The sequence below is a fragment of the Pyrus communis genome, chromosome 10 (genome assembly GCF_963583255.1).
Source record: "Pyrus communis chromosome 10, drPyrComm1.1, whole genome shotgun sequence".
In the NCBI taxonomy this organism is placed as follows: domain Eukaryota; kingdom Viridiplantae; phylum Streptophyta; class Magnoliopsida; order Rosales; family Rosaceae; genus Pyrus; species Pyrus communis.
The window spans coordinates 7,679,978-7,706,503 of NC_084812.1; the positions used below are offsets into that span (position 1 = coordinate 7,679,978).

The 26,526-nt window shown below is 35.2% G+C and overlaps 4 protein-coding genes and 1 long non-coding RNA gene across 6 annotated transcripts; 4 read left to right on the forward strand and 1 right to left on the reverse strand.

Moving 5' to 3' along the window:
- Positions 1–1,440: 1,440 nt before the first annotated feature.
- LOC137747151 (naringenin,2-oxoglutarate 3-dioxygenase) lies at positions 1,441–3,790 on the reverse strand. The gene is made up of 3 exons (XM_068487183.1): positions 3,342–3,790; positions 2,738–3,166; positions 1,441–1,867 (listed from the first exon to the last, which is right to left on the reverse strand). Exons 1-3 carry the CDS (start codon positions 3,702–3,704, stop codon positions 1,565–1,567), a joined length of 1,095 nt encoding a protein of 364 aa, XP_068343284.1. The 5' UTR covers positions 3,705–3,790; the 3' UTR covers positions 1,441–1,564.
- A 5,178-nt stretch (positions 3,791–8,968) lies between these two features.
- On the forward strand, positions 8,969–9,729 carry LOC137746508 (gibberellin-regulated protein 11-like). Its single transcript, XM_068486533.1, has 3 exons — positions 8,969–9,061; positions 9,205–9,247; positions 9,516–9,729. The coding sequence occupies exons 1-3, from the start codon at positions 8,969–8,971 to the stop codon at positions 9,695–9,697; spliced, it is 318 nt and encodes a 105-aa protein (XP_068342634.1). The 3' UTR covers positions 9,698–9,729.
- A 1,285-nt stretch (positions 9,730–11,014) lies between these two features.
- Positions 11,015–13,775, forward strand: LOC137746487 (uncharacterized). Of its 2 annotated transcripts, XR_011069861.1 has the most exons (4): positions 11,015–11,292; positions 12,362–12,438; positions 12,665–12,770; positions 13,354–13,775. It is a non-coding gene; the product is annotated as an uncharacterized lncRNA (long non-coding RNA). The 2 variants fall into 2 exon arrangements; XR_011069860.1 differs by having other exon boundaries at positions 12,665–13,775.
- Positions 13,776–18,061: 4,286 nt separating this feature from the next.
- LOC137748595 (gibberellin-regulated protein 11-like) lies at positions 18,062–18,974 on the forward strand. Its single transcript, XM_068488764.1, has 3 exons — positions 18,062–18,237; positions 18,356–18,398; positions 18,599–18,974. The coding sequence occupies exons 1-3, from the start codon at positions 18,142–18,144 to the stop codon at positions 18,778–18,780; spliced, it is 321 nt and encodes a 106-aa protein (XP_068344865.1). The 5' UTR covers positions 18,062–18,141; the 3' UTR covers positions 18,781–18,974.
- A 5,620-nt stretch (positions 18,975–24,594) lies between these two features.
- LOC137748958 (uncharacterized) lies at positions 24,595–26,389 on the forward strand. The gene is made up of 3 exons (XM_068489143.1): positions 24,595–24,765; positions 25,034–25,491; positions 25,595–26,389. Exons 1-3 carry the CDS (start codon positions 24,684–24,686, stop codon positions 26,162–26,164), a joined length of 1,110 nt encoding a protein of 369 aa, XP_068345244.1. The 5' UTR covers positions 24,595–24,683; the 3' UTR covers positions 26,165–26,389.
- Positions 26,390–26,526: the final 137 nt, after the last annotated feature.

Sequence of the window (26,526 nt, forward strand, 5' to 3'; positions counted from 1 at the left end):
TGTGCTTTATGTAAGTTACGTGTTCTATCAATAAGAATTCTAAGACATGATTTGATATTTGTTCTAGGCGACAATTGTTAGTGACGCTTCGATATTCGTGTTAGGGAGTTGTAGGGCGGACTTCAGTTGAGTAGGCCTTTTCCTTTTTATAGTGTGTGTGTGTGTGTGTAATTGATTGTTTCCATTTATGCATTTGGAAAAGAATTTCTTACGTACGCCTGGTTTAGACTAAAGTTTATAAGAATTAGCGAAATAACGAAAAATTATGAAGTTATCATAAATCCTACGGGATGCACATGTATGCTTATAATCTTTGATGCCATGATTAAATATTGTTATAAGAAATGTTGCACTGTTGTGAAATGCCAAAATAATCCTACGGGATGCGCATGCAAGTTTATTATGTTGATTAGAATTATTGAATTGTTATGACATGCTTATATTTATGGCGTCTGCTCATCAGTGTTGCACCTTGGTGTTAGTGCTCGCCTAGCGCCACGGCCAATTGCACGTGTATGTTCACCTCCACACTACACGCTTGCCTCGGATCCAAGTAGGTGCCAGTCCTGTCATACATGTCGCAATGAGCGATTCTGACTTGTAGGTGACCGCGATAATCAACAATCTTCACGTGATCGTAGCACAAGAGCGTATATTATGATTACACCTAGTCCTGTCGTACATGTTGCATTAGGCGACTCCGACTCGTGTGCTAGCATAGTTTGTTGAGCACTTGATTTTACTTATATTACTGTTAAGATTTTGTAATTTTGGGATGTCATGCCTTATTTACGTTTTGCAGGCTACAATAAGTATTTTCATACTATACGTAGTATGTATAATTTAGAAACTATACATGTTTTACGACAAAGGGTTATAACGTTTCCAAAGGTTTTTATTAAAACTTTATTTTCCAGCCCACTCAACCTTGTTTTTCGCCCCTCTAGGATTTAGTAGCTGAGTTTTCATATCGACAAGGATTCTTGGCAAATCTTGAGGTAGACGGTTACCTTCGATGGTATAATTTCTCACCCTGTTTTACTGTACTGTACTTATACTCTGTCATCACGTGTGAATTGGGTTCATTCCCGCTCACAGCGCACTCTTGTATTTAGGCACTTTTAGGTTTAAATTTATTCACATTTCTACATAACTACACTTTATAGCTTCGTCACCCTCCAGGTGTCGACCAACACAACTCGATTTGGAGTCCAGGTGGATGTTCTAGGTTAGGGTGTGTCAAGGAGGAACTCCTCCTTAACCTTGAGGAGCCAAGCTCTTTTATTTTTTATTTTTATTTTTTTTCATAAATGTTACATTTTTTCTGTAGGAAAAGACCAGTATACCCTAAAATTTGACGGAAAAATGGCAAATTTGATAGAAGGATCATTCATGCAACACAGAGTTAAGTTGGAGGATAATAAACTAATATGAAAATTCAAGAACAAAAACAAAATATGGGATATCACCAACACACCAAAGCGAAATTACTAGTACAAGAAGTGGAAGGAAAAGGTACAAGTAGCTGTAGTTCCACAAAGAGCTTTGAAGTGACTGGAGAAGTCTAAGCAAAAATGTCGTCCACTGGCTTTGTATCCACTTTGGCTGTCTCCAAGTCCTGCAGTTGCTGTTCCTTGGCCAGTTTTTTCAGCCTGGCAAGCTCAAGATCCTTGCTCATCTTCTTCTTGTACATCTCGGTGTAGGTGATTGGCGCCTCGAGAATCGGCTTCTCTCCCTCCCTCACACTGAGTGGATACACTGTTGCTTCTTGCGCTGGGTTCTGGAATGTGGCTATGGACAGCCTGCTACTGTTTGAGTTCACCACTGCTTGGTGATCAGCATTCTTGAACCTCCCATTGCTCAGAAACTGCTCAACCAATTAGGCACAATAATTCAATCAGTTCAATTGACTCAAACCCCGATTTTATTTTTCATTTCATGCTAAACCCTAGTGTTACGTTCATCCGCGTGTGAGTAAATCCTGATTATTAATGCACCATGAATCTCACGGTCAACATATAAATGTGAGATTCAATGTCAATTGCCAACAGCACACCGCAGGTGGTGGATAAAATGTGCGTTGTTATGTACTAGGGAAAACCCCGTATAACCAGTTATTTACTCAACTTTTTACTGGTTTTTAATTCCTTTAATAACTTATAAATAATAATCAATAGCTCCACCAAATTTCAACCAATTATTAAATATATGAATAATAAAATAGAAATTAAATACTTAATAATACTAAATAAATATATATACGTCCCTATCTTGCTTATTCACATGAAGAAAATGACATTTGCCCACCACCATCGTCATATGAATATACCCATTTTATTTAGTTTTTTAAAAGACAAGCGAGCACCTCTATAATTTTAACAAAAAAAACTGAAAAATGTGTAGAGATAATATAATTCCATTATGTACGACTTTGAAGCAATTACCATGCTAACAATTGTTTATAAATATAGGGGTGTGTTATCCACACACCCTTTTTACTTTTCACACACCTCTTATTAATTTATGTCATTTGACCTTATTCAATTCATCCGATCCGATGGCCGAAAATTAAAAAGGTGTGTGAGAAGTAAAAAATGGTATATGAATATCACATTCCTAAATATAATTTTATTTATGCACCAACTTTGTAACGTTCTAATAAAACTGTTATTGTTCGAGCCAAAAATGTAATTGTAAATTGCAAGTTTAATTATAAAATTGTGTGGTGTTTACTCACATGACCATGATCTCCAAGATTGACCACAAAAGCTCCTTCCACTGGTTGAACGGTGATCCACGTTTTCCCATCATCCCGAGTAGCCTGGAGGCCCCCAACTTGGTCTTGAAGCAGAAGGGTAATTGTGCCCGGGTCGGTATGGCGCTTGAGGCCAAGGGTTAGGTCGGGCTGAGGGCATTTTGGGTAGAAATTCACGACGACTTTTTGGTCCATGTCCACACATGCCTTTGTCAATGCCTCTGTATCCAACCCCATGGCTTCTGATAAAACCCCCAGGAGCTTGCATGCCAGCCCCATCAACTCGTCACTGTACTTCTTTGTCACCTCCCTCCAGGCCTCCGGCTTGTCTGGCCACCTCGAATAGTCCCGGTGACGAATCGGATATGAAAAGTAGGTCACAATTTCACGCCAGTCTTGCACAGCTTCTCCCTAAATTTACAGTCCGTCAATATTTTGTATACTATAGATAATATTACTAAACTAATAGCTAGTAAATTTATTTTAACAGTTATATCTAAAAATGGTAATAAACTAACAAATTTTATTTTAGCATCAAAACAAAGAACCTGAGATTTCGACTTCCTATATATAGCATTGTGATCACCTGTAAATGACTGGACACGATGAAGCCACCCTTTTTGCCACCGGACATGTCGAAGCGGAGCTTCTCCTCCGATGGCAAAGCAAAGAACTCTCTAGCGAGACCGGTCATTTCCGATATGAGCTCGGCATCAACCCCATGGTCAACAATCTGGAAAACACCCCAGTCCTCACAAGCCGCTACAATCTTCTTGCAAATCTCGGGCCGGCGGCCTTCCACCTCATCGATCCCGGCAAGCGAGATGATCGGAATTTCGTTGCTGAAGTCGTTGTAGGCAACCTTTGGACGCTCGTCTTCGTCTCGGACAAATTTTTGTTGTAGGGTTTTCTCATGCGCTATGGATGTGAGCGTAGTAGCAGGAGCCATATTTTGGTGTCGAATTTGTTTGGCTCAAACGAAATACGTTTTATGTTTGTTTTGGTGAGAGAAAAAATGTGATCAGTGCTTGAAAATTGTGGGTAGGATGAGGTGTATATATATTGAGATTTAAAGGGTGAATATATATATCTATGGTTAGGTTTGCTACAACTACCTCATGGCTCGTGGAGTCACCTACATTCATAATTAAGACTCACAGCTACCAAACCACTTTGTTTTTTGGCTTCTCGAAACCGAAATATTATGTCACAATCTTTTATGGATAAATATTAAATGCTCGTATTATGGCGGTGTATTCATCCATGTTTTTTTTTTTGTCAAACGATAAATTTTATTAGATACAGGATTTGAATTCACGCTGTCATGCAAAGATTCAACACATTTTCATCACTGTGGAAAAGAGCCACTTGCATCTATCCATGTTTTAGATTGATATCTTTTTCAAAACATTCTAGGGAGTCCATTAATTATGTGACGGTTACTATTGAATTCTAAATCTAACCATCAATCGCCACATCATGTTATCTACAAAAAAATCGTTTCAATAGATAATCTCTCTAGCATCTATTGGGTTGTAGTTTTGCTTGGTTACATTCTAGATTGTCTTTGGACTTTCCTAACCTTGTATTAGTTTTTATATATTGAAATTAATATGTTTGATTAAAACAAAATATTGCATTAACGAAGAAGCTTCAATCCCATAGGCAGGTGATTTTTTTTTCTTTTTGTTTTCGGATTGACGAATGAGAATGAAGAAGGAGATAAAAAGGATAATAGATATGAGAAACAAAGAATTTTCAGATGGTTCCACGGTCATATGGTGTAACTAATCTATTCATATTATAACAAATAAATTCAGTCATTAATATTGAACCCTATATTCATTCCCTCGCATGAAAAACAATTTAGAAAGAATATATATTTTCTCCAAAAAAAAAAAGAAAATAAAAAGAAAAAAGAAGAACACATATAATGGTTTTTAAAATACGAACGAAAATACAAGTCGTGAATTGCTCCAAGGTCAAATATCAGACTGTTCTTATTATAACTTAGAATAGTAATATAACTTACAATTAAAAGAATTAAGAACGAAATTACTCAATTGAAAAGCAAAAACGTTATTAAACAATCCTAACTTTGCACTTTACAATGTTTAATGATGAGTTAATTACAAGAAGTGAATATATAACGTGTCTATTAATGTTGGGTCAAAAATAAAAATGTTACCATACAACTTTGATTGTTACATACTTGGTCAGTTGGTTGTTAGTTGACTTGTTTACTCACTGGAACTCGAAAAACAATGAGTTGAAGATAAAAATCCTAACTACCAAGACACTCCATCACGGGAAATATTTTGCTCACCATTCTATTTATCATTGTTACAATAATTTAAATTTCGAGATATGTGTAATTTATAGATACAAATCTCAAAATTTAAACTCATTCAGCGATAATAAGTAAGATGATGTGCATTACCACCGTTTGAGGGTATGATGAACAAAAATGCACCCTACTTTTTTTGCTCTCTTTTCAATTCTTAAGTCAATGACTTGTAACTTGTAATCTTTGTTTAAAGTACGGATTACCAATGAAATACCAGAAATTGAGCATAGCCAATAAGATATGGGGTTTGGTAGTGAAAGACAGTAAAAACAAGGCGATTTGTAGGTGGAAATCGAGTCACGTGATCTTCACCTAACCATGCCCATGCATGTACCTACCACCCCCTTTGGTAATAACATTTGTGTATGGATATATGACTTCCCTTTGGTCTCACTTCCCACAAGGTCACCAACCGTCACTGCTTTGATAGAAAACTTCTGAGTGCTTAATTTCAATTACTAATAAATAATTGATTTAAACTAAATTAAAATCTGAACCAAGCTTTGATACCACTTGTTTTAGAATGCATGTTATTAACTCCTCTCTAATCATGTGTACTGTCCACTTATAAAGTTCTATCTTACAAGACATTGATATAATTTGAGAAAAGTAGTCCCCCTTTATTACACAATTCACTTTTTCCATGTGAAGCATTGTTGATGCATTCCTTCAACAACAAGTATTCGGCATGACGATGAAAAATAATAACAAAGAAAATACAAAGTTAAGTTACTAGGTTGAATGTCTCTCACCCTTGACTCCTATTATGAAGCAAACAAAGTAGTCATTATAGCCACACTAATGAAGTAGTACTAGATGTAACCACAACCCCTAAATTCCTAATGCAGTACATCTACGTAGGGATAGAAAGGCACACATGTAACGTTAGAGAAATTTCATGTATAGTTGCATAAGAGCATCACAACCCTTAGGGCTAAATATATGTAGACTAAGTATCCATCGAAATGGAGGACAAAAGATTAGTTAGATGGATAAATTTAAAATGCGACACATGATCACACAAATAAGAGATTTGCGAATGAATTCTTAGTCACTTGCAATCCCTCTTAATGCATCGTATATACGTATTTTAAATTCATCAATCTAATATCCTGTAAAGTGTGAGTGAGTGAAGTTAGAGTAACAAACTTTGGTAACAAAAATGATCTCTTAAACACTCAGGTAGATAGGTTGTAGAGTACACATTAATTTGAGGCAAAACATTACTATACTTACTATTTACGAGTACAATGCATTCATTGGTAAAAACGAGTGCGGTAGCTATGCCAAAATATTGAAAGTTAATGCCTATACCATACAAACTCCAAAGGGAAAGAAATTATGAAAGTTCATCGATCTGCGGGAGCTGCTACCAATGTGTTCCTGCTTCTATGTCTTATGTTTGGAGGAGATGTGAGTATTGCAATAGTTACCAAATCAAAGTTGATTAAAATTACAAAACTCCAGAAGGTGATTTTTTTTTTTTGTTTTTTTTTTTTTTTTGACATCACGTATAACAAATTAGCCATCAGAGCACCGCCAGAGGTCCACTAAGTATGCTTGGCTGGCCCATATGTATCTACATGTAGCAAAGTCCAATGCTATAGCACACTTCTAGTGTGAGTTTGACTGTTTGAGTCCCGTTCTCCTATCGTCGGAGAAAATTGTAGTTACCCATTATTTCATATTTAATCTAACAGTACGTGATTATTTGATTTTGATTTTTATTGTTGTTGTTATTTTTTTTTTAATATACTATTGTTAAGGGAATGGGAAAGATTTAAAACTATTACAATAATTTAGGCAATGAGAGAGTTTTGTACCTGAAGTGCATCTACTAAGGTCATCTCCAACCGAATGAGGGTCATAGGGCTCCCTTTAACCCTATAACCCTTAAAGAAATTATATTTTAATGAACAATGACATACCATATTTCATACAATCTCCAACCGAGGGGGCCAAAGCGCCATAGGCCAACCATAGCCCTATGACAAAAAATCATCTCCAACCGAAGATGTCAAAGGGTCATAGGCCAAACATAAGTAAACGAACGGAGAGCAACTCACGGTAATGGTATACCACATTGTAGGACCAGAACAATAGGGCGGTTATGCTCATTATTAAACTTGTTGAAGAGATGAAATATAACTAAGGTATATCTATTTTATTAGGGGTTGAATCCATCATCAGAATAAGAAGTAAGCTAAAAATTAGGATACATTCTTGAAGAGAAGCAAACAAAAGACTTCCATAAAAATTCTCGTAGAATCAAGAACAAAGTTTTCCAATGCTAATAATAAAGTATTATATTAAAAAAAAACTTACACATATCATTATATCATTAACATAAAAGGGCATAATAGCAATATATATACTCTTGTCGTGAAAGACGACCTCAAAAGTGGAGCACCAAACTGGAAGGCATGACTGCCTCAGGAGCTAGTAGTACAGTGTAGGTTTTTTCTTTCATTTCTTTTGGCACCGACCGGGGTGGGTTTGGGAAACAAAGTTTGATCGTAGAACAGCTAGCTAGCTAGCCTGGGCCACCTAGCCAACACTCGTCTGTCGACATTTTTTTTCCTTAATTTCTTAATATTTGCAATCATAAATCTCTCTGTCAACAAGAAGTTGAGTGTAGAATTAGCTAGGTAGGTTCACTTAATCATACTTCCTAATCTTCCCTATTAATTAAACAATTTCAATAAACTAGTTTATTGTTAAGTCCTTGTATAGATCAGTCGTGGTAAGAGACGGTGAGGTAATAACTAATCAATTAGGGTTAGATTATACCACATGGTCTTTTTTTTTTTTTTGGTTAAACGATAGAATTTTGTTAGATTACTTCAAAATGAATAGGTTCTCATAAGGAGAAATTTTTTTAGTGTGCCCGAAACACGAGACGGCACACTGAAAAACCTCTAATCAACAAGAGTGTCCTGCATCGATAGGGGCACCTCGATCTATTCTAACATATTTTGACATTAATTTTTGGTCCAAATGTTAAGCAAAGATATAATCTTAAACAGAAACAAAGCAAAACAAAAGAAGAAAACATTAATTTGTAAAGGATAATGCTAAGTAGACTAAAATTGCAAATTAAATAATGTGTCACCTATAAAAAATAGGGAGTTTTAATGAAAAACCCACGGTACTGTTCACTTTAACGAAAAACCACATTTTTACACTAAAAAGTCAATCATGGTACTATTCACTTTACCCTTTATTTTGTCTTTATCATTAAAACTCAAAGTTTTCAAATAATTTTTGTTAATTTGCCTTAAAAAATAAGCATGTTAATCAATATTTAAGTACTAATCTAATCATCAACTTTCATATCATTTAGTTTACAAAATTTAGTTTACAAATTTAGTTTCTCTAGCATTACCCATTGGTAAAAGGTGATGGGTTGTAAGCAGTCTGGCAGTTGTGTGACTTTCGGGAGACCCTCTAATAAAGAAATGGGAAAGGGATCCTCTCCGGATCCCTTCCTCCTAATCCACCAAGTCCGGGGATCCGGACCGTTGAAATTTGATCCAACGGCTACAAACAGGGGTCCACTTTAAAAGTTAGAATAACTTTAGTCTTTGGATCAAATTTCAACAGCCTGGATCCTCGGACATGATGAATTAGGAGGAAGGGATCTGGAGAGGATCATTTTCCAAAGAAATGTACCATATAATCAAATAGTAGATCCAATATTATTTGGATAGGTAAGCAGGCACTTGCATTGCAGCAACCCTACTGCCCTCCATGCACCATCGATACCAGTCTCTCTCTATAAATACACATACTAATATCTCAATCTCATTTCACAACATACAAGCCAAACTAAGATCCTTCTTTCTCTTGTTCCATATATAATCAAGATGGCTTTGTTATCAAGAACGTTCATGGCTTCCATGCTTGTTTCTTTTATGCTTCTTCAATATTTCACTGAAGCTGATCACCAGTTCGAGATGGTAATACAACTACACACACACACACACACACACATATATATATATATATGTTTCTTTCAATTTTCAAGTAGTGTGTATCCAAATTTTCTTCAATATATTTAAGTAACATATGAACTGAAAAGTTTGTACCTATCTATTTTCAGATGGGCGTCAATGAAGCACCGAGCCCCCAGCCCCCAACAATAGGTACATCACGCACTTACATGATTACATCTTCGGTTTTGCTGCTAATTCACCATTACTATGATCAAGATCATTGATCTAGTGACATTCAGTCTTAGAAAATTTGAGTACATATCGTATTGATGAAAGTTGTTAGTTACGAGTCCATATCGTATTGATGATCGTATTGATGAAAGTTGTTAGTTACGAGTCCATATCGTATTGATGAAAGTTAGATACGATTTCATATATCCAATTAATTAATTGTGTATAATATATATTTATGATGCAGATTGTGGAGTGGCATGTGAAGGAAGGTGCAAGGTATCAAAGAGGCCTCGTCTTTGCAAAAGGGCATGTGGGAGTTGTTGTCACAAGTGCAGTTGTGTTCCTCCAGGCACTTCTGGTAACTATGAGTCTTGTCCTTGCTACTTTAACCTCAAAACCCCAAGGCAAACCCGCAAGTGCCCTTAATTTCTTTCTATTATTCAATTAATTTCAGCATATCCCACCAGAATAAATAAAGTGCACAAACTTCTTCTTATCTCTTTTACGTAGTGAGAGATAGGTAATGTTTTGGCATGCATGTAAAATGTAAAAGCTTTCTGCTTTTCTATGAGGAGTTTCTATTAAGATTGTATTGTAATTAATAAAAAAACTATTTTCAAGTCCTTTGTTGGATTTGATGAGTATTTTAATTTGTTAGATGATGTAGTTTTTCTTTCAATTTTAAGTAAATTATATCTGACACATCCCGACTTAGATCAAGACATGCTGGCTGTCACGCCTCGATCTAGGTCAGGGTGTGTCAATATCTTTAAAATTAAAGAATAAGTCACCATAATTTTTTTGAACCATATTCTAGGAGAACGAGACTGATGATTTTAAATGTTTTTGTTCTCTAATAAAAACTGTTACCGGCAACATCCTTTCCTTCTTACTCTTTTAGAATATTTGATATTAAAAAGGGGAACCAATCAAACATAGAAAACTGGCTGTAAAGTAAATGAGATAATGGTATTACCTCATTTCGGAATATTAATAGGGTGGTTATGCTAATTATTAAACTTGTCGAAGAGATGAAATATAACTAAGGTATATCTTTATTATCAGAAGTTGAATCGATCATCAAATAAATAACTAGGCCAAAAATTAGGATACATTTTGAGAAAATAAAATCGTTAAATAGTGATTTTTCATTTATAACCGTCGAAAATTTTTGTCATGTTACTTGACCTATGAATGTTTGTTTTTTGCAATTTTTGGCATATGCGATCTTGAAGTATGTACAAATAAGTTTGACGGTTGGATCGTTAAAACTATTTTCGTAAAATGCGTATCCCATCAAGTTCAATGATATATATATATATATATATATATATATATATTTATTAAGTAGCTTTAAATTTATTTATTTTGTTATATCACTTAAGAAATTGAATGGTATATATTTATTAAGTAGCTTTAAATTTATTATTGTAGTTCGGATCAGATTTTTGTTAGAAAAATATATTATTGTATTTTATGTAAAAAAAAAAAATGAATTTGAAAAGAGTAAGGTCACATTATGACATCACACAAATTATATATATCTTTTAAATTTTATAATAAAATTTAAAAGATATATATAATTTGTGTGATGTCATAATGAGATTGTTGCGCAAACATATTTTGGGTGACACACCAACCAATTGCATAACATATCAACCAATGTGTCACGCAAAAGGTGTTTGAGCAACGAACAAACTGCTTTGCGCAATTTGTTAGTTGGAAAAAATTGGCGGTTTTCGGCTTTTTATTTTGTATAACCCTAGGCTAGGTGTTCTCATTCTTCCCTTCAGAGACCACTCCAATTCAAGTCCTCCCTCAGTCAGTTCAAGTCTTCTTCTCTGTCATCTTCCTCCAGTTCATGGTTCTCTAGCGTCGTCTGGGGCCGGTCGGAACGGGCCGGGTCCGTCAAGATGGGAGCAGACTCCCTTTCGGGCGATTCCAGCGACAATTCTGGCCCCGTTGTGCGGAAGAATCAGTTCCGAGGTGTGCTCTTCAAGTACGACCCCAAACCTAATCAGGTCTGTTGTTTCTTATGTCAGTTTATGCTTTTTGTTTCTGGATTGTGTTGCATTTGAGTAGTGATTGAGTTGCGAGAGCTCAATCTTTTTTGAAAGTTGGTAATTTGACATAATTGGGGCTATTGGTGCCATTTCGTAAAATGCAAATTTTAACTGTTTGGTGGTCTGAATTATGTTAATGGTGAGTTGGGAAGATTTGAAATTGGTGGTTAAAGTATTTTTTGAGCACTTTCCAATTACTGAGATTGGTATTTTGAAAGAATGGGGATAATTGGTGCCATTTTGCTATCGAAAAATGCGATTTTTAACTGTTAGCTAGTCGGAATAAAGTTTATGCCAATTACTGAGATTGGGATTTGAGGTGAAATGCTGGAGCTTGGGTGAGAACTTAGAAGGTTAGGATGGGTTTTGGTACCATGCGAAAAATAGATGTGTAGTAGTTCACTGACAGCTATTGGGGGAGAACAGCATTTCAAGAATGATAGGATTTTCGAAGTCATTTGTTTAGATGCTATTTATCTTTGAAAATAAGAGGAGAAATTACCTGGTTCTGTTGTTGGAAGGTTCAGTTGTTTCTACTACTCTGTAGACTGTGCCTATTCCTTTTTGTTCAATAAAACACACTGCTCCCCGTAAAAAATGTTGGAAGGTTCAGTGAGTTGCATCAAGAACACAAGTTTCATGCCTTTTGGTTGCAGTGGTTTGGTTAACATTTTGCAAGATTAAACTTGTAAACTAGATTTCTGTGTAAATTGCTCATAGAATTAAGTATTTTGGATTTTGGAGTAAAGCCCAGCATTCAAACAAAAAAAGTTACTATCATAGTAGAGACTAGTTCAACCAGATCATACTATGGATTTTTTTTCTCTTTTTCCAGTGCATGTCTTATATAAGTCAATTATTTTTCGAAAAATCATCAATTTTCATTTAATATAAAGTTCTTGCTGTTTGTTATTGTTATCGAGTATAGTTCATTCACTTTCATTGTGCTCACCTATAGGAGATCTATCTTGTATGCTTATACATATAATTTTCTTGATGATGAATGAGAATTATCCTTCCAATGCAGGTAGCATTTAAAACAGGTGATTATCGACAGCAAGTCATTTTTATTGGTGGACTGTCTGATGGTTTTCTGGCAACATAGTATGGAACACTGCTTGTTAACTTTTTTTTGAAGAGAAGTGATATTTTGTCTTCCATCACCAATGCTTGTTTGTGTGACTAGATTGCATCATATGTATGATTTTCACTCACAGAGGTTTTTCTTCATTTAATAAACACAAGATCACTACATAATGTTGTGAGGTGCTTAAAGAAAATTTTGATAATGTGTTATTCCTTTCATATCTTTCTTTTATGCGATTTACAGATACTTGGAACCTCTTGCAATTGCTTTGGACAAAGAGAAATGGTCACTTGTTCAACCACTCTTGTCATCTTCATACAGTGGATATGGTACTTCCAGCTTGAAACAAGTAACTATTCAACCAATCCCTTGCTTTGTTTTATAGGTTCTTGATTCGTGCACCGTTTCCTGTGTTTTTGGTAGAGTACGGTAAACAACATATCCTTGCAAGTTGCAAGATAGTTAGTTTTACTTTTATTGTATCTATATGTTTTAAAGGATCCATGGTGACTGGCCTGGACTTTCATCAAGTTTAGTTTGTTACATATTTAAGCTTTCTGTCAGGTTTGTGTTGATTGCATTTAGACTTGAGCTTCTGAAGTTAATGAGAGCACTCATCGTGTCACTTTTTGATGCATTTAATTAGAATATTATGTTTTTGGTTCAGACTCATAAGATATTGTACATTACATGCGCACAAATGCTGCATGCTCCCAAGCGGTCCGTGCTGCCATTCTCCACATAGTACCCTTTCCATACTCTGGTTCTACTATATTGAAATGAAAATTTGAATGTGAATAAATTCAAGATGCTAGACGTGAAGCACCTTGTTCAGAATTAAGGTGTTTAAGATTATCATCTTGCCATTTGGGTGCAAGTTGGCTCCTTTGTTTACTTGTCAATTCCACCAAATGTTCAGTTATAAATTGTAGGTGATTAATGTTCTGCTGAGATCCTGGATCAGAAGCTTGGTCGTTGTCATGGCAAGGTTGTTCGGGGTATGTGGAAGGTGCGGGTTCGTGAGACGGGTGCCTCCTCTTCCAGATCGACCACAGGATAGGTCGTTGCCCTGACGGAGGAAGTGGAAACCCTAAAAGATAAGATTGCGGCCCATGAAGCATCCCAGGATGCCAGATTGCAGACCAGTTTTCGACCTAGGATAAGAAGATGGGCGTGATCTTACGAGCCTTACAGATGTTTGGCCTTCAAATCCCGATGTCAGCACTTGATCTTGCTCCATTTTCGCCCTGTCGATACCCAGTAGCCTGATGTATCAAACCTAGAAGACTATAGTTTTTTCTTTTTTGTTCGGACATCTTGTATGTACATTTTCATATATTTTATAATTAAATACTTTTTCTTGGTTTATTAATTATTGTTTAGAATTTAATTACAATATTTATTAAAAATAAAATAAAATATATTTTTGCCCCAAAAAAAAAAAGGGTTTGCGCGATGAAGAAGCAACATGTGGTGCAAATCATGCCTTCGTTGCCTTGGCGCGACGATTGGCGTGCGACAAAGGCTTCGTTGGGCTAATTTTCAGGTAACGTTTTTCGACTTTGCGCGACGAAAGTACCTGCGTTGCACAAACTGTTTTTTTGTACTAGTGCTAGTAGAAAAATATAGAGTTCAAGAATCGCTCAATGAAACTCGAGTAGCATGAATCACTAGATTCCAGACTACATAATGAAACTATATGCCAGCCAAGATTGTCATTAATTTCGTCATTCAATTCTATCACATGTTTTCCAACACAATTCCACAATCACAACAAACAATCGATTCCATGAATCTAAACAATATTAACATTTAATTACATTGATCAACCAACATGATCAAGTATCATTTCACTAATTTTTAATAAAGCCAACTCTAACTCTATAAGGTTTACCGTATTTCGCTACTGAAATTCAAATATCCAGCATTGTAACCCTAAGTTACAACCACAAGCGTAAACTTGGGTAACTCCATGAACAAGAATCTTGGATTCCGAACTAACTCAACGGAACCTAAAATAAAATGAAATTCAGGACCAACTCAATAAAATCCAATCGAAGATAGGGCTCATCGATCTGCAGAAGGTGCTACCAATGTGTAGCTGCTTCTATTTCTTTTGTTTGAAGATGTGAGTATTATAGTTACCAACTCAAAGTTAATTAAAATTACAAAAGTTAAGAAGGGGAATTTTTTTTTTTTTTTGATCGTGTTACAAATAAAAAAAAAATTTACATGCAATGAGAATTGTAGGTTGTGGAATTCCAACCCTTTCCTTGTCTCCATCAGGCATCAGGTATGGCAAATTAGCCACCAGAGCACCGCAAGAGGCCTACTGAGTATGGTTGGCTGGCCATATGTATACACACATAGCAAAGTCCAATGTTATAGCACACTTCTAGGGAGATATGAATTTAAGTTCCCTTCTAATTATATGATGCGAAAAAAATTGTAGTCACCTGTCATGTGATTTTAATCGAACAGTAAGTGGTCATTTAATTTTTTTTTCTTTTCTTTCTTTCTGTTTTTCTAATTTACTATTATTAAGGGAATGAGGATGGTTCGGAACTATTAAAATAATTTAGGGGATGGGGGGTTTCGGCGAGGGATGAATGCATAGAAACTCAACATCCTATCTACTAGGATATTGAACCCGCAATGTTGTTATACTCTCTCCTTCATTGTTAGGTCAAGATAAAACGATAAGTGATCATAATTTTCCTAAACTATGTGTTTTAGGAGAACGAGACTGATGAATTTTAGATGTTTTTGTTTTCTAATAAAAATTGTTGCTGCAACGTCCTTTTTTCCTTATTCTTTTAGAAAAATGATATTGAGAAGGGGAACCAATCAGACATAAAAAATCAGGTGTAAAGTAAATGAAGAGAGACCAACTTACAGTAATGGTATACCTCATTGTAGCGTTTGGTGCTAATAATAAAATATTATATAAATAAAAGTTTACACATATTATTATACTTTTAGTCTTCATGCACACACATGATATTTTTTGTATCACGGCGTGCTGCACTCAACTTACACATTTTAAATGTATTTATATGCGTAAATTGACAAATGAAAGTCAAATGTTTGAAGTAAATGAATAATTTTAGATCATACTAGAAGAAACCTCTCATAAACCAATTAAAGCAGCTGAATTCACATAATAAAATCGGTCTCTATAGAATTTACATTAAGAATAGAGAAAATAATGTTTAATAAACAACTGATTGAATCACATTATTACTAGCTCATTGTGAGGCTAAGCCCATCCCTCCCCCTTAGTGTAAAAAAAAAAAAAAAAAAAAAAAAAAAAAAAAAAAAAAAAAAAAACAATCATTTGATAATTAATTTAATTACATTATTATCCGCGTGCGAAATACTTTTTTTATAACCGGCATTATACGTCTCTTAAGATGTTTTTAACATGTTTAAAAATAGAGAAAATAATATTTAATAAACAACTTATTGAATCACATTATTGCTAGCCTATTGTGAGATTAAGCCCACCCCTCTCTCCCTTAGTGTAGATAATATCGTTTGTATAAAAAATAAAAAAATAAATTTGAGAACTTATTTAATCACATTATTATCCGCGTACGAAATACCTTTTTATAACCAACATTACCCGGCTCTTAAAATGTTTTGAATTAAAAATAGAAATTGAATTACATTATTGCTAGCCTATTGTGAGGTACTAAAAAAAAAAAAAAAAAAAAAAACTGTAACAAAAAATTAATTATTTAAAAAAACACTATTAAAATGACAAAAATGCCCTTACCTTATTTGATGCATTATTTTGGGATGCTTTTGAAGTTTTTTGTTTTGGGGGTATTTTTGTCCAAATATTTTTGTTGATACTTGGTGACATTAAAAGTACTGTTCACCTTTTGTGTTAACTTTATATGTAAGATTAATTAATATAAAAAAGGCATGATAACAAATTAACAATATATACTCGTATCATGTATGAAAGACATTCTCCACAGTAGAGCACCAAACTGGAAGGCATGACTGCCTTAATAGATAGTAGTACAGTGTAGGGTTTTTCTTTCATTTTCTTTGGGCACCGACGGGGGTGGGTTTGGCAAACAAAGTTTGATTGTAGAACAGCTAGCAAGCTAGGGCCACCTGGCCAACACTCGTCTGTCGACTTTTTTTCCTTCAATTCTTAATATTTGCAATCATTGATGCCAATTTGAACGAGTGTAGTACACATTGGCTGCCGAGGATAATCATTGACGATATCAGTTCTTTTGTCAGTTCATTTTCTTTTATTTCTTAGTTGCATGTTTTTCGTGAGGTGAATTTATCTTTTGTCAGTTCATTTTCTTTTATTTCTTGGTTGCATGTTTTTCGTGAGGTGAATTTTCTTGTTGATATTATTATTAGTGTTGGACACTCGTCTGGATACTTATATTTGCAGTAGGACTTTACACATGATTGCTAAAAATGCTTTTCTGTTTGATTGTACTGGAAACGGTTGTCCTAAATGTTTCTCTCTTTAATTAATATTTTATTTTCCATAAAAGAAAAAATATGTCTATCTCTCAACAAGAAGTCGAGTGTATAGATCAACTTAATCACACTTCCTAATCTTCCCCATTAATTAAACAATTTCAATAAACTAGTTTCTTGTTAAGCCTTTGTGTAGATCAGTTTAAGTCGTAAGAGACGGTGAAGTAATAACTAATAAGTTAAGATTAAAATATATCACATGGTCGATATATCATGTTACTATCGAGGGAGTCCATGCAAATCTACACTTCAAATTAATGTTGTATGAATGGCAGTAGCCAAATGCACCCGCATAAAACTTAAATAAGACTTAAATTTTCGTTTTTAAGAAACCTCGACAACGAAAGAACAAAAAATCACAATGAAAGTCTTACCTCAAAATAAATAGGAGTTTGTTTGAAAATGTTTTTAAATTATTGAAAATGCTTTTGGTGAAATATTTTGGATTTCAAAAGTACTTTTAAGTGATTTTTTTAAGAAGCATCAGATAAGTGCTTCTTGCAGGAAGGATTTGTGCTTCTCCATGATCCACTTGGATTTTTAATAAGGATTTGTTTCAAAAATATTTTCACCAAAAGTGCTTTCAATTACATTAAAAGTACTTCCAAACGAGCCATAAATTAGGCACTCCATCCATTATAATCTATTTGGCCATTAATTATTGGTTCAAATGTTAAGCAAATATATTTAATGTTAAACAGAAACCAAGCAAAACAAAAGGGAAAGGGATCATCTCCGGATCTCTTCCACCTAATCCTTCTTATCAAACAGTCTGGACCCTTGAAATTTGATCCAACAGCTAAAGTTATTATAACTTTTAAAGTTGACCTGTGTTTTTAGCCGTTGGATCAAATTTTAAAAATCCAGATTGTTTGATAAGAATGATTAGATGAAAGAGATCCGAAGAGAATGCCTTTTCAAACAAAAGAAGAAAACATTGGTAAAGGGTGATGAGTTGTGAGCAGTCTGGCAGTGTGACTTTCGCGGAGACCATCTGAAAATGACGACCATTATAATTAAATAGTAGGTCCAATATTATTGGACAGGCAAGCAGGCACTAGCATTGCATCAGCCCTACTGCCCTCCATGCACCATCGATACCACCAGTCTCTCTCTATAAATAGACGCACTAATATCTCACTCTTATTTCACAACATACAAGCCAAACTAAGATACTTCTTCCTCTTCTTCCATATATAATCAAGATGGCTTTGTCATCAAGAACGCTCATGGTTTCCATGCTTGTCTCTTTTATGCTTCTTCAATGTTTCACCGAAGCAGCTGATCACCAGTATGAGATGGTAATAGACCTATGCATATATTTCATACGTTTCTTTCAACTTTCAAGTAGTGTATTCAATTTTTCTTCAATGATTTAAGTAAAATATGAACTGAAAAGTTTGTACTAACTATTTTCAGTTGGGCGTCAATGGAGCACCGAGCCCCAAGCCCCCAACTTTAGGTATGTCACGCGCTTACATCTTCAATTCTTTAACTAATTCACCACTTCTGTAAATTTGTAATCATGATCATTTGGTCAAGTAACATCCAATATTTAAGAAAACCTGAATTCATATCGTATATATTGATGAGAGTTGTTAGTTACGATGTCATATATATATCCAGTTAATTAATTGTGCATAATATACGTTTATGATGCAGATTGTGGAGTGGCATGTGAAGGAAGATGCAAGCTATCATCGAGGCCTCGTCTTTGCAAAAGGGCATGTGGGAGTTGTTGTGACAAGTGCAGTTGTGTTCCTCCAGGCACTTCTGGCAACTACGAATCTTGTCCTTGCTACTTTAACCTCAAAACCCACAACCAAACCCGCAAGTGCCCTTAATTTCTTTCAAATTTTCAATTAATTTCAACAAATCCCACCAAAATAAATAAAGTGCACAAACTTTTCTCATCTCTTTTACTGAGAGAGAGAATGTTTTGGCATGCATGTAAAACGTAAAAGCTTTCTGCTTTTGTATGAGTTTCTATTAAGATTGTATTGTATTGTAATTAATAAAAACTATTTTTAAGTCCTTTTGTTCGATTTGATGAGTATTTTAATTTGTTAGATGATGTATCTTTTCTTTCCATTTTAAGTAAGGTATCAGTATTTTTATAAGTTCCCTAATCACCATAATAATATGGTGTTTAGAAATGTTGTGCCCATCCCAGCAAGATCTATAAGTTATTGGCTATCTCTATGGGTGAGCGATATCTTAAAGCCAATGGTAAAGGTTGGAGAAGAAACACTGATGATACTTCTACAATTGTTAAATGACATCCGCCGGATAAGAGTTTTATTAAAATAAACTTTGACGGTTCGGTGGCCGGGGACATGACGGCGGCAAGATTTGTCTTACGAAAACATAATGGGCAGTTCAGTGGAGGTGGAGCTTTAAATATGGATGGTGCCACTATTTCAAAAGTGGAGGCTAGGGCTCTTAGAGAGGGCCTTCTTTTTGCTCAAAGGAAGGGCTATACAAAGATTATGGTTGAAGGAGACTCTAAGTTGGTCATTCAGTCAATGTTGGATTAGGATGCGACACCATGGAATCTGGTTCCTATTATTGAAGATATCAAGTGGACGGCGACCAATGTTGATTGCATTGACTAGAAACATATTTTTGGAGAGGCTAACTTTGTGGCGGATGCCTTCGCTCGCCACGGCCTTTTTATTACCAATTGTCATATTTGGGATCATTGAATTCCTTCATTTGCTCTTCATGCTCTTCAGTTTGATTCTGTAGGGAACGGTTGTACTCGAGGGTTTTCCCCTTCATATATTTTTCTTGATTCAAAAATAAAAATAAAAATGATGCAAGTAGTTTGTTGCACTAGTGAATATTGTATTCCTTTTTATCTTAATGTATTTCGAGTTCAAACTTTTTCTCTTATCGTTAATTTAATTTAAAATAGCGGTATTGTTTGTAATAAACAAAAATATAAACATATATGTAATATACCAATACAAATATATTAAATAAATGAACGGTTCATTATTAATATATAACTCCCCTTCGTGTGGTCGTAATATTAAATTCTTGATTATGTGTGAGATAACAATGTACCACTGTAGATATAAGCTTGCAGAAGAAAGTGTATAAAACGTACATATGCAGTACATGTTGGAGTCTTTCTCTCTTTCTGTTTTTTGATTATTTTGCATTACCTTTACAAATAGCCTATCTTCATTATAGGATTTTCTAATCGAAACTGTTCAATTTCTTAATCTTCGTTTGAACATTCTTACAAAAAATTATTCAAAACGGAAATCGTTTAGTCATCCAAATATATCAAATAAATGAAAGGTTTATCATTAGTATGTTATTTGGTACCTATACTGTTGATTCATTTGAATGACTAAACAATCTTGGATTCTAATGATTTTTTTTGTAGGGATGATATTCAAATAAAGATTAAGAAATTAAACAGTCTAATTATAAAAAATTTATGGTGAAGATACGTTATTTGCAAGTGGAGGAATATACTTATCTGAGTTATCTCCCGATAGAGGGATGCAAGTATTATTCTAATACTAATCAAGCTTAGTGAGAGTGAGATTGTTTAAAATTAATTTAATCCCCCCAAGTTTCAATGTTTTTTTTTTTTTTTTTTTTAACAAACAATAACGTTAGTGAATTAAATTATTAATTATTAGATAAGAGAGGAATTAATTGAGATTAAACCCGTACCAAAATATATAAACATAATTATTTTCTGTCACTATGGTAGGTTGTACACTCTGTTCCCACTCCATTGGTCGAACGAAGATGAGCTGGGTTCATTTCCCCAACCAAATAAAAAAGAAGAGCTGAGCTGTATGCTACTCATCAATTAAGGAGTCCCATACAACACAACTGGCCACCAAATATTCTCCTATTTCAGAGAGATCTGTTAGTGTACTACACTATCATGTGGTGACACAATAATTTCTGCACCACCTGTTAATACGATATTAAACGACATAAAAATAATATGCTTCGGGTTAATTTATTAACAATTCGGATCATCAATAGGTTTTTATTCGTTATCAGGTCACCTGTTAAAAACTCGTTAACGAGTTAGATTTTTATTGTGACTCGTTAAGAATCCGATAAGATTGTTTTTTAGATCTAGACATTAGGCATAACAATTTATTGCATGACTTTTTAACATGATATAAAACGACACAACCCCTTAAAGAATCGAGTTGATATTGGGTCATCTTATAAGGATTTGTTTAGATAACGAGTTTGACACGACACGACCCGCTAATATAACATGTATGACACGAACATGATAAACACGATCCGTTTACTAAGCCTAGTAGTGTTATAGTTTTATATAACACATGTAATTTTTTTATTAATAAATCTAAAAGTTAACATATCAACAATTTCGTTCACTTGGTCCACATAAAAATTTCTCCTCATTTCTTTTCCCATTGCCTTTTTACCCTTTTTTTTTTTTTTTTTTTTTTGCCAATATTTATCCCCTTTTCATTCCAAATAGAGATAATATAAAACTGTAAGCCTCTCCGGACCCATTCCTAATCCACCTCCAATGTCCAACCTCAAAGCCCAAACCCGTCCAGCTGAAATTGGGTATAAGGTGGAATATTCTGCAAATAAAAACTAAATTTGCATAGTAGACTAGTCAAATAAGCTAGTCAATTAGTTACAAGTTAATCAATGATATAAAGTGCAGTTGTAATAACAAAACCTAACTGACCAATGCTTTCAACTAATCAGAGTCTGCCCAAATTAGTTTTACAACAATAATTCCTAAGTTTGAACACATTTACATATCGGTTCATTATGCAAATAGTAATAACAAAGCAATTATGAATTAAAGTATGCTGGATTGACTAGTGAAGCTCATCAGTTAATTAAGTACAAATTCGTCAGTTAGTCTAACGCAAATCTACAAATCCAACTTAGTTCACTGCAAGTTATCTTAGTCAACAACAAATTAGTTCATTGCTCATAATATGTAGTGTAAACTTAGTCTCTAACACATATCAAATAACATTTCAGGATGCATGAAACATTTGCAAGTAAATAAGATATGTGGACAAGCTTAAGAAACAAAGAACACAAGAAGTTTTTGGCCAGAAAAACCCACCTCTGGATTAAAAACACGAGGACTCTCCACTGAGTCCAATCCACTAGTATAATCAAGATACTTACAAAGTACCATGTAAAACTCAATTGCTAGACCTAATCTACGGAGCAGCTTTACCTTTGTGCAACCTTGCCTTACACAAGATAGATTCCTTTGGTCTTCATGAAGTGGCAACTCATCTTGAGCTCTTCACTTTGTGGCATTGAAAAGGTGTTGTCTCAACAAGATGGCAGCTCCTCCTGAACTCTTTACCTTGTTGCACCGAGACCCACACACAAACTATGCATATGATGATATGGCAATGATATACAAATCTGGATTCGATGTCTAGTCAATTTCACCAGTCAAACACTTGAAAGATGAAACTGACACAAATCCCAAAATAGGTCAATTTGAAGATTTGAAACTTGAAAATTTTGACCTAAAAACAAAGATCAAAATTACAAAAAAATGTTATCTTAATATGCAATGATGTGGGTATTTAGTGCATGAGTGTGATTTTGTGGCTAGGGTTTTCAAGTAAGAATATAAGAGGTAGCTCAAAGCTAAAACAATTTTTTTTTTTTAAATGTAAATATCCTAGCCAAAACAAATGAGCATATAAAGAGATTTAAGCAAGCAAATTCAAAGACAGATTTATAAAAATTCAAAGAAGAACATTACCCATAAAATATGTTTAATGCTCCTAGGAGGTCTAAGATAGAGATAGAAATAAAGCTCTAAAAAACTTTTTCAATCTCAACCCCAAAGACAAATAAACCCTAGATTAGCTTTTAAAGAGGGTTTGTTGTTCAAACAAAAAGGGGACCAGAAAAGCCACGTGTCATGTGCAAAATCAATCTAAAAAGATCTAGGGTTAAAAAACATTTTCGGGGAAAAAGCTATCAGAAAGCCCATGTGGGTTGTCTTAAAGTGTGTACTCAACTCGCGTGAAAGCAACGAGAAGTTTTAACGAGACAGAACCACTAAACAGAATGAACTGGAAATAATGACATGAAATGCATATGTATGAACAAACTTTTGATGAGAGAAATTAAGCTCTTGAAGTGATATTTCTAGCAGAATGATCCCAGAGAAGCAATTAAACCCTAAATCTAACTAGAGCATGTGTGGTACAATTTACAATATTTGACAAGAGAAGCCAAACAATAAAACTAGACTTCACACCATCTTCAAGGCTGGTACCAGTACCATACCCTACTTTGGGCCTGGGATGGTGCGTTGAGAAATTTTTTGGGTACAAATACATTAAAAATATCATGATTCATATATATAGCTGAAATCATGCATGCATATACATTGTTGGACTACACTAAGGGACTCTCTCAAAAGTAAAATTCTCCATGAATTCTTTGTCACCTCATAGTTTAACCCTAATTTCTGTGTCAACATTCATAAAGAGTTCCACTTTTAAGAGAATCCATTCGCATTTCCCTACATTATTTACCATTAACCTTACAAGATAGGATATTACTTGGATTCTGACCACTAAATACTTAACAGTTTGGTTGTGAAAATTAACGGAATAGAGTAAACTTGGAGACAGAAGAAGAGTATAAGTGGTAAAGTGAGACACAATAGAGTATAGGGAGTTCAATGAGACTCAGTGAAGAGTAAAAGGGTCATTTTGATTTCACCCTTTTTGATTGATAAAGAGGTTCTCGTAATGTAGGCTTAAATCTCAAAATGATCCTTGTGTTATTGCCTGACCAATTTAGTTCTTTGTGTTTTTAATTTGGCCAATTTGGTCCTCGTATTTATCTCTGTTAACCAATTACAGATATTTCATCCAATTAAAAATTCATAAATTATTATAAACTTCTTTATAAAATCATATATTTAATTTAAAGATGAAATAACATTAAAAATTAAAAGAGAAATTACTCTTCTCTCGACTCTCCGACCTTGTCCCCCAGGTTCTTTTCCTCTCCCAATTTTCTTTCCCCTCCCCCCCCAACCCCCCCCCCCCCCAACCCCCCCCCCCCCCCCTCTTTTTCTTCCTCCCCCTTCCCCCCCTAATGTCACAACCTTAAATCTTATATTAATTTGAATTTTTCTGTAAATTTAAATAAAGTGAAAGGATAATATATCACTCTCTCAATTGCGGTCTGTTATTCAATTACACAATGTGAGACGAGATGATTTTCTTGGGACTACGATGATAGTTGGGGTCGAGGTGGATCTAGACACGCAAAATCTCCATCTGTTATCTTTTTATTTTAGAAAGAAATCTGGGGTTGATTTCATCTCATATACTCATTCAATCAAAAATTTGATATTGTTGAAATATACTAAGAAAAAAAATTAAAAAACTTTCTTTTCTCAATGGTAGCCCAAACGATCCTTAACCTAATCCACTCGAGGCCCATTAGTGCTCTTAAAGCCGTCTCAATTCAAACGAAGCCCTAACGGCTAGTTTAGCAAACGTGTCAAATTTGACGAACCGCACGCGCCAACGGTCACATTCCCGTTTCTGAACCTCCCCGTTCACCAAACGCCCTCTTTATAATCCTTCCAAGTTCCAACCTTTACCCTAAGACCATCGATTTTGAATTTCAGAGCCCACTGCTTTCCTTTTTCCGATCTCCAATTTCTGCTCTGTTGACCGCTTTTCTTCTCGACGAATTTCTCGATTCGGATCCAATGGAGACTCCGTCGTCAATCAGAAGAGTCACGAGGTCTCAGACTTCGGCTGCTCAGAACAGCAGCAACATTCCCCTTTCAAGTGAGTGCTTTCACTTTCTTTTCTTTTCTTCCAAACAGTCGAACAATCGTGGAAAATAAAATATGGGTTCTGTACAGATTCTTGGTTTAATTGGAATTCGTTTTCTTTCAATACATGGGTTTTGATGGGTTTACCATAAATTTTTTAATCATGAATTTTCAATAAAAATGGGGATTTTAATACATGGGGTTTTAATGGTTTATCATTAATCTGGTTGCTTTGTATTAATAGATTGTTTTCTTTTCTTGTTTTGTTAATCTGTCTTCAGGAAAGACTGAAGATTCTGAGAAAGCTCTGTCGAAATCGAGACCAAGAAATGGGAAGCAACAGCAAGACCGGTCTGCACTGATTGATATCACCAACGATTCTCCGATTGTGGGGCTTGCAACGGGAAGCTTAAAGACACCGTCATCGGGCATACTCAAGCAGAGAAGCAGCAGAGCCAAGAACACACCCGGGTCCGGAGAGGCCTTGCTGAGAGGTCAAGTTAAGACCCTCTTGCAGCAAGTTGAAGAGGAGGCTGAGCTCTCAAAGATCTCGCTCGAAAGCCGCCCTATTCACCTAATTCAAGGCCTTATCGCCAATTCTCCAATGGGGCTCCTCGCGCCAACACCGGCAAACACTCCACAGGTATCTGATATCTCTGTTGGTGCAAGTGGAAGCAGCAATGTTGGTCTGAGTTCTGAGAAACCTTCTCCCCTCGTCCAAGAACAATTGATTTCTCAGGTTGGGATCTTCTCATGTATTCATTTTGTGACGATAATTTTCTGTTGGGTTTTCTTACTTTAGCTACTGATTCTTTTTGCTTTAATCCATGAAAATGTGGTAGGTGGTATGTGACATCTTTGAAGGAAAAAATCAGGGGAGCCTCGAATCTCAGAAGAGTATCCTGAGCCGGTCTCTGCTGCTGGATTTCTCCGAGAAGTCCGAAATCTCCTCAGTCTCATCCGAGTTCTCCTCTGTGATTACTGACAGCAAAGAGAAGTCATCGTCCCCAGATGATGACAATGCTTCCATCTGGTCGATGCAGGTCAATGCTAGCACCCAAGATGAAGACGAGGAAGAATTAGCAGACAGCGATGAAGAAGAAGACTATTATCTGAAGCTTAATGAAGGTTATGGAATGGAAGAAGAAGAAAAGGAACAAGATGGAGGATACAATGTGGATGAGCTCTGTGATGGAATAAGCAATATTTGTGTCGATGAGACGAGAAGGGTTCCCAAGTTTGCTGGAAAGCACACCAGATTTGCGTATGACAGTGAAGATGAAATTGTTGAAGAAGAAGAAGAAGAAGGATCTGCAAAGACTCCGGAATCAGCTTCGCCGGGTGCCCTGCGGCTGAAGGGTTTGCCAACACCAAAGGGGAAGCACCTGCGGTTTCTTGAGGAGGAAGATTGAAAGATTGTGTCTGGTTTCGAAGTGCTAAAGTTGTTTGGTTGTCTGTCTTGATAACCATGTTTAGGGAAAGTGCTTTGGTTTCTTTTGCTAAATTTTCGGTAATTTTTGCTTATTTTTCTGTTTTGGATTTTATGAGACAAAAAATGATGTGTCATGCCTCACTTTAATTTTTGCTTTTTTTATTTTTTTGTGGATATTATTACCAGTATGATGTATTTTGAAGCCCCCCGCCCCAAACACGTATTTTACAGAAACCCAACAAGAAATTTCCATTAATAATTTGGCCATTTTGATCCTTTGGAACAACTCGGATGAATTTCATCTTCTGAAGTTTTATATTTTACACCAACCCAAACTTGCTC